The 17,899-nt window shown below is 44.7% G+C and overlaps 1 protein-coding gene across 4 annotated transcripts in view; it reads right to left on the bottom strand.

Moving 5' to 3' along the window:
* PTAR1 (protein prenyltransferase alpha subunit repeat containing 1) overlaps positions 1-14,087 on the bottom strand; it is a 62,287-nt gene extending 48,200 nt beyond the window's left edge. Inside the window, exons 1-2 of one of the 4 annotated variants that reach the window (XM_029612775.1) lie at positions 13,917-14,087; positions 8,182-8,351 (exon numbers count right to left, since the gene is read on the bottom strand). In XM_029612775.1, the coding sequence (XP_029468635.1) occupies positions 8,182-8,351; positions 13,917-14,002 (256 nt within the window). In that variant the 5' untranslated portion in view covers positions 14,003-14,087. Of the gene's footprint in view, positions 1-8,181; positions 8,352-12,680; positions 12,809-13,916 lie in introns of those variants that run through there. The other 3 variants (XM_029612785.1, XM_029612757.1, XM_029612766.1) reach the window with 3 other exon arrangements.
* Positions 14,088-17,899: the final 3,812 nt, after the last annotated feature.

The raw sequence follows: 17,899 nt of genomic DNA, 5'->3' as shown, positions 1-17,899 counted from the left end.
AGCAATTAAAAAAAATAAATTTGCATATAGGGCCTTTGGGAGTTTTTCTTGTATTGTCTTATAGCCAAGTTGCCAGATACAGTTAATGGGTGGCCAAGGTATGCATAGCCTAGGGGCGTGCTCTGTTTCTTGGTTATTTAGATACATTTGAAATTTGTATGGGAGACTTTTTGACTCAATTATGTGGGTGATGTGATCCTGGGATACATGATTGATAGAAAATTAAAAAAAAAAAAAAAGTCTTTATTCTATAGATGCAGCTGTGTGGAGGGGGAGAGAAATTGTAACCAACACCACTAAGCCATATCAATCTGCGGGAGGGGGTATTTGCCCTTATTCTCCCCAAATCACCTGACTTCTTTACCCTTTGCCCCCCTAAGGAGCAGGGGGGGTTGGGGTGCTATCATCTGTGCCTATCGGGGGGGGGGGGGGGGGGGGGCACCATCTTGTTCCTCGCCTCAGGCAGCAGGTTGCCTTCAGTCACCCCTGATGGCACATCCTTTTTCTTCTCTATTTCCAGAGTTCGCCTTGCACTTGCTTGCTGCACTCCAAGGTGAACATACCCTACAATGCTTAAGTACCATCAAAGGCAGAGAGGTTGCTGCAAAAGTCACAAAGTTACAGCCCACAGCCCTCACATAGCAGGACTCTATATAATCACAAAAGGACTGCAGTCAAACATTTTTTTGGCTTAACTAAACCGAAAGGACAGATCTGCACTGTTAACACCCCCCCCCCCCCCCCGCACACACAAAAATGGGAGAGAAATATAGAAATAAGGGTGCAGAGCATTCAAGAGACTCAACATAGAAGAATCTGCAGGGGGTTTTTTTTGTTGCAACTGCTGCCCTCTGGCAAACCAAATAGGGTCAGTGAGTTTCATCTGTAAAGGAAGGGATGGGGCTACCCATCTCTGCACAAAAGAAAGAAAAGAATGAAGTCAGACACAGACCAGATACAGCCAGGAATTCCAAAACACAATGGGAGGGGCGCTGTGTCTGCCTGAGCCTCATGCCAAGGCTCCCAGCACAGCCTGACAGAGGGCAGCTCCAGAGTAAAAAACAGCAGCACCTCATCACAGTTCAGAAGGCCTGTATATACAGAACGGCACAATAAGGAAGCAAGAACATACTGGGTCAGACCAAAGGTCCATCAAGCCCAATAGTCCGTTTCCAGTGACCAAGGCAGGATCCTAAGGTGTAGACAGATTCCATGCTGCTTATCCCAGGGATAAGCAGTGGATTTCCCCAACTCCAACCTTGTTTATGGACTTTTCCTCCAGAAACTCATCCAAACTTTTTTTTTTTTTTTTTTAAAGCAGCCACACCACATCCTCTGGCAACAAATTCCAGAGCTTAATTATTCGTTAAGTAAAAAAAATTATTTTATTAGTTATAAAAGTATCACTTAGTAACTTCCTTGTGTCCCCCCCCCCCCCCCCCCCCCCCCCTAGTCTTTTTGGAAGATTAAACAGATTAACTTGTTCCATGCCACTCATTTTATTGACCTCTTATATTTCCCCCAGCCCTCTCTTCTCTAAGCTGAAGAGTCCTAATCTCCTAGTCAAGATTAGGCTAGGTTGGCGAGTAGCCTTCTTCTTCTTCTAATGAAGCTGGTGTTAAAAGGATTATTTGCCAGCACAAGCACACTTTACAGTTGCATTCTATTTACATTTGTGGATGTAACTTAAAAATACGGTGGTACATACTGACTTAATGTCCTTTGACTTTTTAATCACTTGTGAATGACGAAGCTATGGGCTGCAAAATATGCAGAAAGAGCTCAATGTGCAATTTTGGTGCAAGACAGGACCACATCTGTAGATCCTTACACTAAGCACAAGTATGTGCTGAGGCATATTTCAGTTTGTCTCAAAATGTTGTTTACGTCATCCAATGTCCTTTGCTTTTACTTTACATGGGAAAAACCAGAGGATGTGGTTAGTGTAGTTAGTATAGCGGTGTTTAAAAAAGGATTGGATAAGTTCTTGGAGGAGAAGTCCATTACCTGCTATTAAGTTCACTTAGAGAATAGCCACTGCCATTAGCAATGGTTACATGGAATAGACTTAGTTTTTGGATACTTGCCAGGTTCTTTTGGCCTGGATTGGCCAAGTTGGAAACAGGATGCTGGGCTTGATGGACCCTTGGTCTGACCCAGTATGGCATTTTCTTATGTTCTTATATGTTAACACCTCATTTAATTGAACATCGAAGCTGTTTAACTACTGGTATAACTCCTTTAGTTGCTCTTTTTTTTTTTTTTTAAATGTAATCACTCTTTCCAGGACCTTAGTTGGTTCGTCATCGATCAAGTAAACGTTTATCAAAGAGGAGGCAATTTTGCCAGAATTTTGGCAGAAAAAGAATTGCGTGGGATTTCTGAACTCGACACTGCATCTGCACAGATTAAATAATGATATGGAGTGGGAAACTATTTTGCAGGAATATGTTTGGTAGAACAGTTTTTGAACTCTGGTGCCATTTTTGAATCTTTATTTTCATTGGTTACAACTGATCATGTGTTTGATGTGTCATGTGTTCTGGTGAAGCTCCCCTCGGAAGAAGCAGCAGTAACGGGGAAGCCTTGGAAGCAGGCGTTTCATTTTCTGTACATTACTACGGATCTTTTAAAATGAGTTTTTACATATGAGAAGTGATTTTTTTCACTGTCTGAGGTATATGTACTTTGATAATGTAATGTGGTGGTGCTGCTCTTAGAAATGAAATTCTAATAGTGCTTTTTGTGTTGCTGCTTCATTACTGAATCAAGAAAAAAAATGTTTTAGCATTTGGACTCACATTTACTAAAAGTTAAGAAAAAAAAAAATCTGAAAACCTATGCGGCCATGATTAAAAATTAATGGTATAAGTTATATACTCTGGATTTGTGAAACCGCATTTATGAGTGCCTTTTAATAATCTTCTCATATTTTTGTTGGGTTTATTTTTTCCACAGATAAAAAAGAATTTTCATCTTTCATGATCTTCTTTATTTGGAAAGATTTAAGCAACTCTAGTGACTGGTCCTGGTCCCCGATTTAGCCCTCTGCTGAAGTTATGAGTAGGGAGTTATAGATTTTGTCTTCAGCTCGCGTTGGTTATCTACCTCCTATCTGTCTTAATATTTTTTTCTTTGTACATATTAGCTGTGACACCACCCTTAATAAAGAAGGATAGCATGTATATTTGTTTCTTCTAAGAGCAGGGATCCAGCTAGTGAGGTTCATTTCTTTGGACTATCATCTCTGATTGAAGATGTATTTATATAACAGTTCATAAAAACATTTTCCAAGTAAAAAAAAAAAGTTTCCTTGGGTACTTTGTTTATTTTTGGGTTCTTCTTTGACACCGTTGTGAGTATGTACTTAAAACACTGGTGTTAGATAAGAGGGCTGCAAGGGTCTCTTTGCTTACATTGCTAAGTGAATATATGAGACACTATGAAATAGTAATTTGTTAGCAGGTAATTTTACTGGCTTACAGACCACGGTTCTGCTATGTATAAAAATAAACCCATTTGGAGACCTGGAACAGTAAATACAAATACATTCGCCTGGCCTGACTCCCAAGATGGCGACACGCTGAGTGGCGGGGGAAGCAGGGATTCTTGAAGCTCCGTCAATTTACATTTTCCTGCGAAAGTGTGCCTGCTAAAAGAAAAGGGAAAATGTGGGTTTTCCCCATCGGTTTCTCTACCCTCACCGACAGTTCAGCAAGAAATTACCAACTTCCTCAGCCCGACAAGAAAAGACCCAAGGAATGAGGATCCCGATGTGCTAACCGGAGAGAAATTCATGGAAATTCAGAAAAGCTGTGATCACAAATTGGGAAGTATTCTTTTTGAAAAACAAAATAAGTGCAACATCTCAATGTTATGAAAAGGATACAAATATCTCCAGAGGAAAAATGCACAGGATGCGGGCATTTTCAATGGAAAAGAGACTCTGGAATGAGGGTGTCATGGGATGAGGGTGAAAGAGGGTAGACTCATGCGTAATCTGTGGAAATATTTCGTTGCAGAGGATGGTGAATGCTTGGAATGGCCACCCCATGGAGGTGATGGAGACAAAGACAGTATAATAATTCAAGAAAGCATGAGAAAAACACAGAGGATCTCTGAGGGACAGAAAAGGACTATATAACTGAAGAGGAGAGGTAGATGGGCTGTATAGTCTTTATCTGCCGTCAGGGTGATGTTTCTATGTATTAATTCTGCTGGTTTCACTGCGTTTCTTTGGAGGAGGAAACACTACCATGACACAATGTTGGCTGCAGTCTTGAATTTAATTATGCAAATGCACATCTGCATGTCCAAATCCAAAAGGGTCTGCACGAGAGGGAAGGAAGTTAGATAAGCACTACTTTTCACTTCCACAGGCACCTTCAGTTTCTTGAAGATGAGCTGTGCATAGATCTCAGGACAACAGCATGATCGTAAAGGGATTGAATGACAAGAAATCTCTCCTAGGACCTGTCCCCCTCAATCCTTTCCTTGGTGATTCTCTCAACTGTTGACCTACTTCTCACACATCTCTTCCACCTAGCACTCTCATTTGGCAAATGGTGGCTCACTTCTCTTCTCCCACTTCCTTACTACTTACTTCTATCGTGCTGCTCTTAGCTCTAAGATCAACAGATGCAGGCTTTACTTTCCTCTTTGATCACTTCCTAATCAGCATTTGGTTTCTAACCTCAAGGTGAGGCTGCCCTCAACACCTAATGAACCCCCTGATCACTGTATCTCTGCATTACTATCCTCCTTAACCACTCTGCAGCCTTCAACACTGTTGATCACCTCACCCCCCCCCCCCCCCTCCATTCTTTAAGAATCTACCATTTTGACCTGTTTCGATTCTCTTCACATTTTTCTAACCAGTCCCTTCAGGAGTCTCCTTCACCGTCAGTCGATGACTTGCCCTCATTATATTCACTCTATACACTTTCCAAGGATACCGTAACCACACCTTTTGCCTTTAATTCTCACCTTTGCGTCAAGATATAACTCGCATCTTTTGACAAGTAATCTTTGCATCACTGACTGCTTCATTATACCCTTAAAGGTAAGTTTTAAAAGCCGTGTGCAGGCACACATGTGCGTGTGTTTGCTGGCGCACGCACGTGGACGTGACGATTTTATAACATGCCGCAGCGACGCATTAGGGCCTATTTCCCTGTTCCCTCCCAGTTCGCCCCAATAAAGGAGCAGACTTCTTAAACCCCCTACCTAACCTGCCTCCCTTTTACCCTACTAGCCTCGACCCCTAAAACCCCTCTGACTACCCTATTTTATTTTACTACTTACCTGCAGTCCATAGCAGCAGCAAATTACGCAGTTGTGGAATCCCAGTGTGTGCTTGTGCGCGACACTGACTTAATGGCGCTGTCCTGACCCACCCATGCCTCGCCCCTTTTTGCAAAAACCTTTCCAATGCACGTACTTGTGACACGCGCGTGACTGCGGGCCTCTTAAAATCTGCGCGACCCAGTCACACGCTTATCTCCCGGATTTGCCGCACGTAGGGCTTTTAAAATTAGCTCTTTAATGTAGCTTCACCAGATAAGACACACAACTATAACCAAACTTCTAAGCTCTTCCTACCCCAACCTCAGGTCTCTATATCCATTCTTCATCTACACCTTGGCTCGCCATCCTTCAAGTAACTTGAGTCTATGCTCTCGAAGTTATGCTCGACCGACTCGCTTTTTCTCTTCTTGTCTTAATAAAATATAAACAAAGTCCAAATACCAGTTATCAAGATACTTCTATTTTATTCCAGTTTACAAGAGGGCCTTTTGTAAAAAGTGCTGCAACGCAAAACACCATTGACGCATTTAACTCTGGCCCAGATCAGACCATGAACAGCTATGGGTACAAAATCCAAGAATCTGATTTTATATTGATTCAAGGATATTTGTTTTGCAGACATGTTCACTCTGGCTTTATGCAAATGTGGAAACCTGCAGAAGCTGGAATATATCTTTAACACTTCTGAAGCCCTAAGTGCTGGGGCTTCAGACACTTTCAGTTTTGATGGTAAAGAAGTAGCAGATAAGGACCATTTAGTCCACCCTATTTTCTCTGCCTACACTGCTCCAGTTAAATAATCAGTATCTCCCAGCTTTAAGCCACACAAGCTTGACTAGCTGCAGGAAATTACTCCTTATCCTTTATGCCCTTGGCTTGGAAATGTAGACAATTCAGCCTACTGCCCCAATTATTTCAAGGCCCTACTGGCAATCCATGCTAGTTGACCTTGCCACCTCTCCCATGGAGTTCAAGACAACCATGCTGCCACTTTCTTCAAGTTAGATTTCTAGTTTTCCCTTTCTGGCCCTCTATTGCTCCAGTGAGATAAGCATATGTTTCCGTTCCTAAACCAACACCCAGGCCCCCCCCAACTTCTTTTGCCCTATCCCTCTCCCCCCATCAATGCCTTCTGAATCAGTTCCATGAATGCTTGAATTCTGTCACCATTTTGGTTGCTAAAATCTATGTTAGTCTGATATTCCAGGAATTCACCACTCTCTCAGTAAAGTATTTCCTTTTAACCTCCTTGCCCTCCAGTTTTATGGCATGATTCCTGGAAGGGTGGAAATGCCATCTTCTACATTATTGAAGCCTGCTAAATAGTTGACCGTTTCCTTTCTCCAGCAACTACATTTGGAGTGTTTTTGCACCTCTTTATGTCGGGTTTTCAGGATATATACAATGAATATGCACGAGAAATTTGCAGACACTAAATCCCCATGGTATGCAAATTAATCTCATGTATATTCATTGTAGATATCCTGAAAACCTGATTGGCTGTGGAGTCCCCAGGACAGGTTTGGGAAGCCCTGACAAAGGGTTGTGTATTTTAGTAGCTCTTTCCTGAACTGCTTTGACTCCCCTCCATGTCCTTTTGAAAATATGACTGTGCAGTCTGAATAGCAGACAACTCCTAAAACAGCAAAACACGAGAGATAATGGATACAGTAAATTTCAGCAAATTATACATTTCCCTATAACTAACTTTAAAGTCATACTAAGAGACATAGAAATCTTTGAAATAAAATTTAGAAAACAAAACCTAGCGTACACATTTTGCCTACACAGACTGCCCGATTATAACTATCAGCACAAGCTGTTTGACAGTTAGTTGTGGTCATGCTAAGTGTCTATGATAAACAGATAAAGCACAGTAGATTTCTGATATAACAAGACAGTATTGTTTTCTTTACACGGTCTTCTCCTATCTGCCTATCACATGACCTTCCGTGAAACAATCAGGTTAATATAATCGAATCCTGACTTGCCTGCTTCACTCCCTGAGTCTTTCCAAGCACACTCCTGTCTCTCTGCCTGGGAGGCTCCTAGTTACTTTCTGCATCCCACGTCCAGCAGCTGGGTCTTTTCCTATAAGGTATACAGATCTCCGCTGTCCTTACCAAGTGGCTAAGAAAGGTACTGAGATCATTACCAGATGTACCTCAGTTATGTCTCAGAACTGCTTTCACTGGATAATGAGGTTTCCCCATTTCTTTAAACAAAAATGGGAAAAGGAATTCAAGGCACTTCTAACAGCTCATTTTTGCCTTCTCCACAATCCATATCATATCTGAAACGCACTCTCAGCGCTTGCAACAGACCCCAATGCAAAGTTCGTTTGCCATTTGCCTCTGTGATTCTTGTGTGTGGCGCAGAGGTGACCCAATATGGCAGAGAGATGATCTCTCAGTGATTAGGATTCTGCATGTCATCTTCCCACAATGCAATGAGGCAGATTGTGAATAACTGAACATTATCCTGTAGGGAAAACTAAAAGGCTGCCAGGTGAGCCCCGGCCTCTCTTTCCCTTATCCTCTAAAAGGAAAGCTAGACCTGAGCAAGTGAGAAAAAAAAAAAAAAAAGAAGGGTTAACAAGAGTGCTACATTTTTGAGTAGCAGTACTTTTGTGAATTTTCACTCTTTGTTTTGGGGTTTTTATTTTAATAAACATAAAAGTTTTCCTAGAGGTCTCTACTGGTTCTCAGGTCAGCCTGTATCCCAATACATCGGTATGTGTGTGTACATATATATATATATATATATATATATACACATACATACACACATAAATATATAGAATGAATAAATGTGTGAACATAACTGTGAATCACAAATATCCCAGTCTACCCAGCCAGAAGCAGCAAAACCTACCGTCCCTGTTCAGCCACTGCTTTCTCTGCCTGTAGAGGAGGAGTCTGTTGTGGACATAGGGTAAAAGGAACTTGATGCACCAACTTTCTACGCCCAGTTTGTTTTCAACTAGCACAATGGGGCTCCGGTTATACCTTGCCTCAGGGCATGGTATCAGTCCAATCTCATCTCTGAAAAGCAAACAAAAATATTAAAATATAAAAAAAAGATACCTACTCTTAACCTTCTCTATTCCTTTTCATTTTTCTCCATGAGCATTACACAGCATTTTGAGCTTTTCATTCTTTTTGCAATAATACAAAGAGCCAGAAAGACCCAAATTAAAGCAAATGGTTTCCTTTCACTTAAAATGTTTCAGGGTATCCTATTCTAGTGACCTGCATACCTGAAGCCCATGCACCTACCAACAAGCTAACAGCAGAACAAACAATTGCGTCCTGGGGGAGGGGGGGGGGGGGGGGGGGAAAGAGAAGCAAAGAGTCGCAGTCACTGTGTAACAATGCAAAGGTGTCAGATTCTGCAGGGAACTATGGATGTGTCTCCAAGACAGAAGACTGGCTGAGCTACACTGGTCACTAAAGCAGGAATAAATAATGTGCTATACTATCTGTGGTTAGACTTAGCATTTGCAACTTTTCCACAGTTGCCATGTTGCATTAGTGTACTATTGTGGAAACTAATGGTTTATGGACTGATGTAATACTGTAATAACTAAATGGCAAAAAAAACCCCAAAAAACCCCACCAGGGGAAAATGCAATGGTAGCTAGCTGTGAATGATTAAAAGCCTATTCCAACTGAGCGGGAGCCCCAAAAGAAGCAGAAAGAAAACTCGACAAACCCCACCCCCTCAAATGAAAAAAAAAAAAAAAAGAGAGCAAGAGAAACAATGACATTTCTTGATCATGCCAATTCAATGTCCTAATTCAGATGGAGCAAATGAAAGGAAGTGGGGGCAGCAGGAATAGGGGGTACTTTCTAAAGCTTCTGGAATAGAGATAAAAAGATAATGTAGCCAAAGCACTTTAGATGTCTTGTAAACCTGTGCTCTCCCTCTCTCTCTGCTCCTGAGCTATAAATGTAGAGCTGCGAGTATGAAACTCTCTAGAGAAAGCAGCATTTAAACTGGCTTACTCATAAACTGGCTGGATTGAGATGCTCCCCTGAGGGCATACAGCCCCAGCCTCTTACACTTTTCACTGGGGAGGCCCTCCTCACGACAACAATTTTTTTAAATAAAAAGCCACTAGCACAAAATAAGAATGATTTCTAATATCTAACATCCAATTTAATCATTTACAAACTGCTGTCTGGTTGCATTATATTTTCATCTCGACTTGGACTCTCCTAGCTATGTGCTCCCAGAGGTGTTATTTATTTATTTGAGCTTTTTTTTCTATACCGACATTCATGCATAGACATATCAAATCGGTTTATGTTATGTCTGCAGATCCACCAGCACCTTCTCAGAGAACCACTAGGAGACTGGAGTGGTTTCTCCACCTCCCCTCCCGGGACTCGCTCTAGTACAACATCACCTATGTCACCCTCTGTCATCTGGTCAATGGTGGCAGTGGCGCAGTCACCTCTCCCACAAAGGGTAGGTAGTAAGTTAGTTTCTGCCATCTCTTTTTTTTATTTTTTTTTTAAACTGTTTATTTCTCAGATCAGAAGATTAACCAAACAGATCCAACTTGTAAGCAGAACAGTATAATAGCCATTACTGGTAGAAGTATAAAAAACTCACAATAGTACTGACAAAATGTAAACACTTTTCATAAAACTCAAAATCACTGCTGAGAGACAAAATTTTAATACTTATTGTTCTCTCCATTATATTGTACGCTTGCATTTAATAAAAGGAGTTTCTCTCAGCTGCTGGCTTTAAGCATTTATTTAAACCACAAAAAAGCTACAGGGGGGCCTCAGCAGGGTAAAGCTTGAGAACCCTCCCTCTAGAGGATGCATATTTAAGCCCTTAACTTTCATCTCCTAGGATTTTTGGTGCAGAGCGTGCAAACTGCTAGGCCTTCTCTGTGCTGCTTCACAATGCTACAGAATACATCCTGATCATAAAGTCATGGATGCAGTGGTCTGCTTCCAAAAAGTGCTTCTCACACTCACTGCTCTCGTGTCTGTGTAAATTGACTCATGCTTTAAATGATCGGACCTGTTTCACAACTTTAGCAAGCTTCTTCATATTTTTTTTTTGCATTATCAGGAATACTGAAGGAAAATTTTAAACAATCCAGGAATGTAAGGCTTTTGAATTTAAAATAAATGAGACTTTTTGGAACCAACAAGAAAGGGCTCAAAAACTTAGGCTTATCTCATTATCAGGCCGATACAGTAAAGCGCAGCTGTGGTTGCGCGGTTTTTAACCCGCTTTGGACGCACGTTTTGAGCGCGTAAGACGGACGCGCGATTCAGTATCGGCTTTTACGCGTCCTTAGCGCTTGCCGAAAAAGACGCGTATCCATTTCCACCCGCTACATGTATATGATATGTTAATGATCGGATTAGCTATTCCCCTCGATACAGTAATGCGCGCCCAAATTATCGCATTTTTAAACAAGCTTATTTACCGCGTCTTTAACCTCTATATTTACCGCCTACCCTGACGTTAGTGTGGTGTTCAGTCAGCTTCGGACCAGACAGCGTCATGGACAACACGCATATATTGGCTCTGGCGATCTTTTTCATTCTTTTGAGAAGCAGAATCAGAAATGCTCGGCAACCGAATTCTACAAGGCAGATTGGAGAGGCCAACAGGGAAATAGGCGGGAACGTCCATGAATGGAAGCCCCGACCTTGGACACCCGGGCGGGCGCTCAAGGCAGCGGCCATGGACGTTGGAAGGCAGAGGGGCCTCTGATCATGGACGCCCGGAAAGATGTGGGAACGTCCATGGACATTGGAAGGCAGTGTTCCCGTCTGTTTCCGGGCGTCCATGCTCGGAGGCCCCGACCTTCACAAACGCCCGGACATCCTTGCACGTCCATGCTCGGAGGCCCCGACCTTGGACGTCCGGCCAAGCACTCAAGGCAGCGGCCATGGACATCCAAGGTCATGGCTTCTGTCCATGGACATCCCCGTCTCTTTCCGGGCGTCCATGCTCAGAGGCCCGACCTTGGACGTCCGGCCAGGCGCTCAAGGCAGCGGCCATCAACATTGGAAGGCAGCGGGGCCTCCCCTCCGATCATGGACGCCTGGAAAGAAGAGGGAATGTCCATGAATGGAAGCCACAACCTTGGACGTCTGGCCGGGTGCTCAAGGCAGCGGCCGTAGACGTTGGAAGGCAGCGGGGCCTCCGATCATGGGCGTCCATGCTCGGAGGCCCTGACCTTCACAGACACCTGGACGTCCTTGCACGTCCTTAAGCGCCCGGACGTGGAAAGTTGGGGGGGGGGGGGGGCCTCCGATCAAGGACGTCCGGATGCTCAGGGCAGCGGCCACGGTGTCCATGCGGGGGTCTGTAGAAAAGAACCATCCACTTTCCAGCTGGAATGACATTTGAAATGACAGGTATGGCGCCAGCGCACCCGGGATACTGTATAGGCGCTGTATACCGCTCTGAACAGTAAAATGGATTGCGAATGCCTACCGCTTCATAGGCGCGCTTTTGACGCTCCTTTGCCACCGCTTGGATTTGCGTCTAATTTGAATACTGAATTAAGCGGCTTGCGAACTAAAATGTGTGCGCGGCAAACGCACAGGCGTCCGGATCTGCCGCTTTTTTTTACGCGCCTGTACTGTATCGGCCTGTATGAGTCATAAAATTATACTTTCACCTTCTGCTCACTCAAACCTCCCCCCACAACCCCCTTTCTCTTATCGCTGGAATGCCTTTTATGATTCATGTATATTTTCTGGGAACATCTTTTGCTCATTACGTTCTGAGCAAAGAAAAGGAGTATTAGCTGTCAAAGGCTAGTCAAGACATGTAATAAGTTAATCCAATAAAAAGGGGACACTGTATATCTATTTTATTTGTTAACCTTTATTTCCATGTATTCAAGTTGCCTAATAAGGCAATCAGATTACTTTATACAGTACTCCAGGGCAGATATTCTAAGGGGCTGCAACAGATCTAGATTTCATCCGCAATATTCATCAGATGTGTCTGTATACATAGAGTCTAAGAATAAGGCTAATTTGCATAGCTTGGTTACCCTAAAAACTTGACATCCATGGCCCTGGAGGACAAGAGTGAGAACCTGTGCTTCAGAGAGACATTTATTCTGCATTTAGACTCAAGGTCCCTGGTTTCCTGCAGCAATTGAGAAGCAAGTCCTATGGCAAAACTAGAAAATTATGCGGCATAATTTTAGTGATTCTGCAGTAATCTGGTGATATGCACAAAAATCCAAATTTTTATTTAAAAAGTTAAAATGTACATATTTTGTTTCATAAATGTACTTTCCCAAACTCATTTATGCCTAATTCTTGTTCATTTTTTCTATTTACTGTGCATTCCTTTTCTTCTATCCCCTGCCATACCTTTTCACTTGATCCTTTTTGCTCCTAGCTTCCTTCCTTCCCTTATTCATCTTCTCCCTTGCAGTCTGTCCATTTCCCCCCTTCTGCAGTCTGCATTCTCCATTCCTCCCTACCATCCAGTCCTTCCTGTAGTTTTCCCTCCCCTTCCATCTTCATTCTCCTTTCCAAGGTGTCTCACAACTCTCTCCTTACTCTTCTGTAACCTGCATCAGTTTCTCCTAGTGTGGTACAGGAAGAAGTGATACAAGATTAGAGAGGAGAGAGAAAAAGGTCAGATTGGGTGAGCAGAGGCAGGTGTAGTCAATTTGCATATTATGAAAGGAAACTATTTACATTTTGTCTTTTCAACATACATTTCAGGGCTCCAGTCAGCACTGTTGGAAGTTTATCATCATCCAGGCAGTGTGAGGGAGTCAGTGGACAGGATGCTTCTGCAGTGGTGTTAACTAAATGAAAAGGGCCATGCCCCCAAACTGACAGTGGCAGGCAAAGGACAGGAGGCTTCAGCAATGACAACTATGATGGATGCTTCAAGACTTTTGGAAAAAAAACAGGGAAATAAAATTAACAAGGGGGAGGCAGCAGTAGGAGCACACTAACAGGTATGGGGGGGGGGACGGGGACTGTTTCTTTAGGGCAGAATGGATGAAAATATCAGCAGTGCTTGGTGACTCCAGGACCAGTGTACCCGATTCCATGGCAAAACCGGACAGCAGCTAAGGCGAACTGACCACAAATTATACCTTTCTAGCGCTCCTCGGAATTAGGCTACTGTCAGATCAGATCGTCCTGAGATCCATCTTCTGTTTAGTGCACATCTGTGCCTCGCCCAATCACACATTACCTCCTCTGGGTTTCAGCAGCCCAAGGCAAGACTCCACACTTGACCCCCTTACTCCCCTAGGACCAACACGCAGGATTAGCCCAAAGTCTAAAGGCTCCCCCGCCCCCAATCCCTGTTCACAGCAAAATCACGTCCATTGTCCATCTTTTACATTCACGCACCAGAAGTTTACCTACAAGTTGCCATCATTATAACACCTTTCTTTTTCTATTCTCCGATTCCGCTCCTCTTTCTTTTTTTAATTAAATATACAAAATGAACTCCCCTTCTCTGCCCTGCCCCTCCCAGCGCAGTTTCCCCCCACCCCCCAAGAAAAGGGTTTCCCGGGAGCTCCTTCGGAGGCTGCAGGGCGCTGCAGGGCCCTGCAGTGAAGTCCCCCGCCCGGTGCTTACATGTTGGGGTTCCTCTGGAAGGCGCTGTTAATGTCCCTCACCACGCGCTGCACCAGCACATCCACCTCCTCTTTCCACTCGGCCATCGTTGCGTGGCCCGAGCCGGCCCAGCAGGCGACGTAAAGGCAGGGCAGCCAGCCGCGCGAGCCCGTGACGACTTCCGGGGCAGACGGAGGTCAGCTCGAACGAGGGGCGGGGCGGGGCGGGGCGGGGAGGAGGGAGATAGGCGGAGCCTGAGGGCGGATTCGGCCTCGCCCACTCCTTCCTCCCGATCCCCCGGCAGGTGTGTCGCGGCTCCCGCTGTTCCACTGCCCCTGCTTGTGCTTCCCTTCTCCCTAGGGAAGGGAGGGGAGGGGCTGAAGAATGGAGAGACCTGCGCGCTGCCAGCGGCGGGGCCGAAGAACGAAGAAACGCTGCACTCTGCTGCCGGCGGCTGAAGAGTAGAGAGACGTTGCACACCGCGGGAGGTGGCTGGAGAGACGTTGCACGCCGCCAGAGGCGGCTGAGAAGCAGAGGCCAGGCTTATTGGGCCAAACAATGAAAAGAGGCTCCATGTGAGCTTGTGTGTGTGTGGTAGAATGGGTGCCTGGGTGCATGAGTGGCAGCTTTGTGTGTGTGTGATAGAATGGGTGCCTGGGTGCATGAGTGGCAGCTTTGTGTGTGTGTGGTAGAATGGGTGCCTGGGTACATGAGTGGCAGCTGTGTGTGTGTGTGGTAGAATGGGTGCATGAGTAGTAGCTGTGTGTGTGTGTGGTAGAATGGGTGCCTGGGTGCATGAGTAGTAGCTGTGTGTGTGTGTGGTAGAATGGGTGCCTGGGTGCATGAGTGGCAGCTGTGTGTGTGTGTGTGGTAGAATGGGTGCATGAGTAGTAGCTGTGTGTGTGTGTGGTAGAATGGGTGCCTGGGTGCATGAGTGGCAGCTGTGTGTGTGTGTGTGGTAGAATGGGTGCATGAGTAGTAGCTGTGTGTGTGTGTGGTAGAATGGGTGCCTGGGTGCATGAGTGGCAGCTGTGTGTGTGTGTGGTAGAATGGGTGCCTGGGTGCATGAGTGGGAGCTTTGTGTGTGTGTCTGTGTGGTAGAATGGGTGCCTGGGTGCATGAGTGGGAGCTTTGTGTGTGTGGTAGAATAGGTGCCTGGGTGCATGAGTGGGAGCTGTGTGTGTGTGGTAGAATGGGTGCGTGAGTGGCAGCTTTGTGTGTGTGGTAGAATGGGTGCCTGGGTGCGTGAGTGGCAGCTTTGTGTGTGTGTGTGTGTGGTAGAATGGGTGCCTGGGTGCGTGAGTGGCAGCTTTGTGTGTGTGGTAGAATGGATGCCTGGGTGCGTGAGTGGCAGCTTTGTGTGTGTGTGGTAGAATGGATGCCTGGGTGCGTGAGTGACAGCTTTGTGTGTGTGGTAGAATGGATGCCTGGGTGCGTGAGTGGCAGCTTTGTGTGTGTGTGTGGTAGAATGGATGCCTGGGTGCGTGAGTGACAGCTTTGTGTGTGTGGTAGAATGGATGCCTGGGTGCGTGAGTGGCAGCTTTGTGTGTGGTAGAATGGGTGCGTGAGTGGGAGCTTTGTGTGTGTGGTAGAATGGGTGCCTGGGTGCATGACTAGCATTCTGCTGTTTCTACCTACGTCAGGTCAATGTTTTATTTTCAAACAACCCTGTCATCTTCTCTTTTCCAGCAGAGGTTTTTTTTTCTTTTGTAGTCACACCATAAAGGTTTGAACATGTTACAAAAAGTGAAAAAAACCCCAAAACATCCTGGCAATGTAATGTAAAAACCCCCTCCATCAACTTCTGCCATGCTGTAAAGCATTCCTGAAGCCATGTCTCTCCATGCTTTCCCTAATTTTCTTTTGATCCGGCAGTTTCTTCCTTTTTGAGCTTCCAGCACAATTGAATCTGAACACTGCTGGCCTGCAATAGCATGAGCATTCATTCATAATTACCTGGCTTTTTTACCTTTCTCTATTTAGCCAAGGCCATTACAGTGACAGTCATCAGCTAGAGGCCGCAGACCAGCGCTGTCTTCATAATCTGGTATTCATCGACCTTGAATCTGGCCACTAGGTGCCACTATTGGGCTGTGGCTGCGGCACCTGCACAGAGCAGCAGTTACTACCCTTAACAGAAGGCATGGGGGTAACTTGCATGGAGTGGCAGTTGCAACCCTTCAAAAAAAAAAAAAGTGTTGGGCATACTGGATGGACCACTGGGTCGTCTTCTGCTATCATCTATTGTGCTATATTATGAGTCAGTCCCTTAGTAAGCCCCATTTCTACTATGTTCTCTCACCCTAGCTTGATAGACTGTATAACAGGGTACCATCAAGCTAGGGTGAGATAACATAGTACAAAATTTCATTTTTGTGAGACTTTCCTCACTCCAAATGACATCAAATCTTCACCAAGGTGTACTGTGCTGTTCGTACATCTTACTCTACATGAGAAACTGGCCCCTAAACCCTAAAGTACCACCAACACATCACCTCTAACTATTAGATGGCCCTCCTATTGAGATATAAATACTTGACTAATATGAAGGCCTTGTAGATAGTGTCTCTCTCTCTTGATATTGCCCCTCCTTTCTGTTGAAAGAAGCCTGACTCCTGTGAATTTATTTTTTGGAGGTATTTAAATTTCTCTATCACATCTCCCCTTTCCCTCTTCTAGAGAATACATGTTTATATCTTTGTTTGTCCTCACATGCTTCATTTTAAAGACCATTGTCCATTTCAGTATCTGCACTCTGGACCAGCTGTGTTTGCGCGATTCACTAAAACAAATTATTCAAATTAGGGCCCGTGGTAAAAAGGCGTTAGGGACACTAGCGCGTCCCTAGCGCCTCTTTTTTGACTGGAGCGGTGGCTGTCAGCGAGTTTGACAGCCGAAGCTCAATTTTGCCGGCGTCTGTTCTCAAACCCGCTGACAGCCATGGGTTTGGAAACCGGACGCCGGCAAAATTGAGTGTCCGGTTTTTGATCCGCGGGCCGATTTTTACTTTTTTTTTTTTAATTATTTTTAATTCATTTTTAACTTTTGAAACCTCCGACTTAATATCACCATGATATTAAGTCGGAGGGTGTACAGAAAAGTTTTTACTGCTTTTCTGTGCACTTTCCCAGTGCCGGCAGAAATTAATGCCTACCTTTGGGTAGGCGCTAATTTCTGAAAGTAAAATGTGTGGCTTGGCTGCACATTTTACTTACTGAATCGCGTGGGAATACGTAATAGGGCCATCAACATGCATTTGCATGTTGCGGGCGCTATTAGTTTCGGGGGGGGGGGGGGGGGTGGACGCGCGTTTTCGACGCACTATTACCCCTTACTGAAGGAAAATAGCACAAGCCAAAGCGAGCAGTAAAGTCAGTTGGGACACCCAGGGGAAGCACAGCAGCTGCTAGCTGCCTGCTCCTATCTTGCGCCTATACATGTTTCTAATTTACTAATTTTATTTCTCAAATCTTCAACAACTTTCTTCCATTTTTATTCTAGCTGCTTTTTCATTTGTCTTTATAACACAACTTCAAAATCATTCCATACCATCGCTTGCCCCTCCTTGCCGTTATTGTGCATTTCAAAGTATTCTTGAATTAATCCCTAAAAGGTGAATTTTCAAATGCTACATGCATAAAAATCAGCCTATGCATGTAAATAGCATATACACTTGTACGCTATTTCAGAAACTTACAAGATGTAAGTAAGGGTGCACGAGTAAATCCATGCATGTGAAAAAGGGGCGTTCTTGGCGGGGTCAACATTTAAAAGTTAGTTGCTATAAGAGATTTAAGTACGTAGATTTGGTACACCTAGGGGCGGATTTTAAGAGCCCTGCTCGCCTAAATCCGCCCAAATCCGGGCGGATTTAGGCGAGCAGGGCCCTGCGCGCCGGTGAGCCTATTTTACATAGGCTCACCGGCGCGCGCAGACCCCGGGACTCGCGTAAGTCCCTGGGGTTCTCCGAGGGGGGCGTGTCGGGGGCGGGCCCGGTCGTCGCG

Source organism: Rhinatrema bivittatum, chromosome 1, assembly GCF_901001135.1.
Source record: "Rhinatrema bivittatum chromosome 1, aRhiBiv1.1, whole genome shotgun sequence".
Lineage (NCBI taxonomy): Eukaryota > Metazoa > Chordata > Amphibia > Gymnophiona > Rhinatrematidae > Rhinatrema > Rhinatrema bivittatum.
The sequence above is the reverse complement of the archived record's forward strand: the minus strand, read 5'-3'. Positions and strand labels throughout refer to the sequence as shown.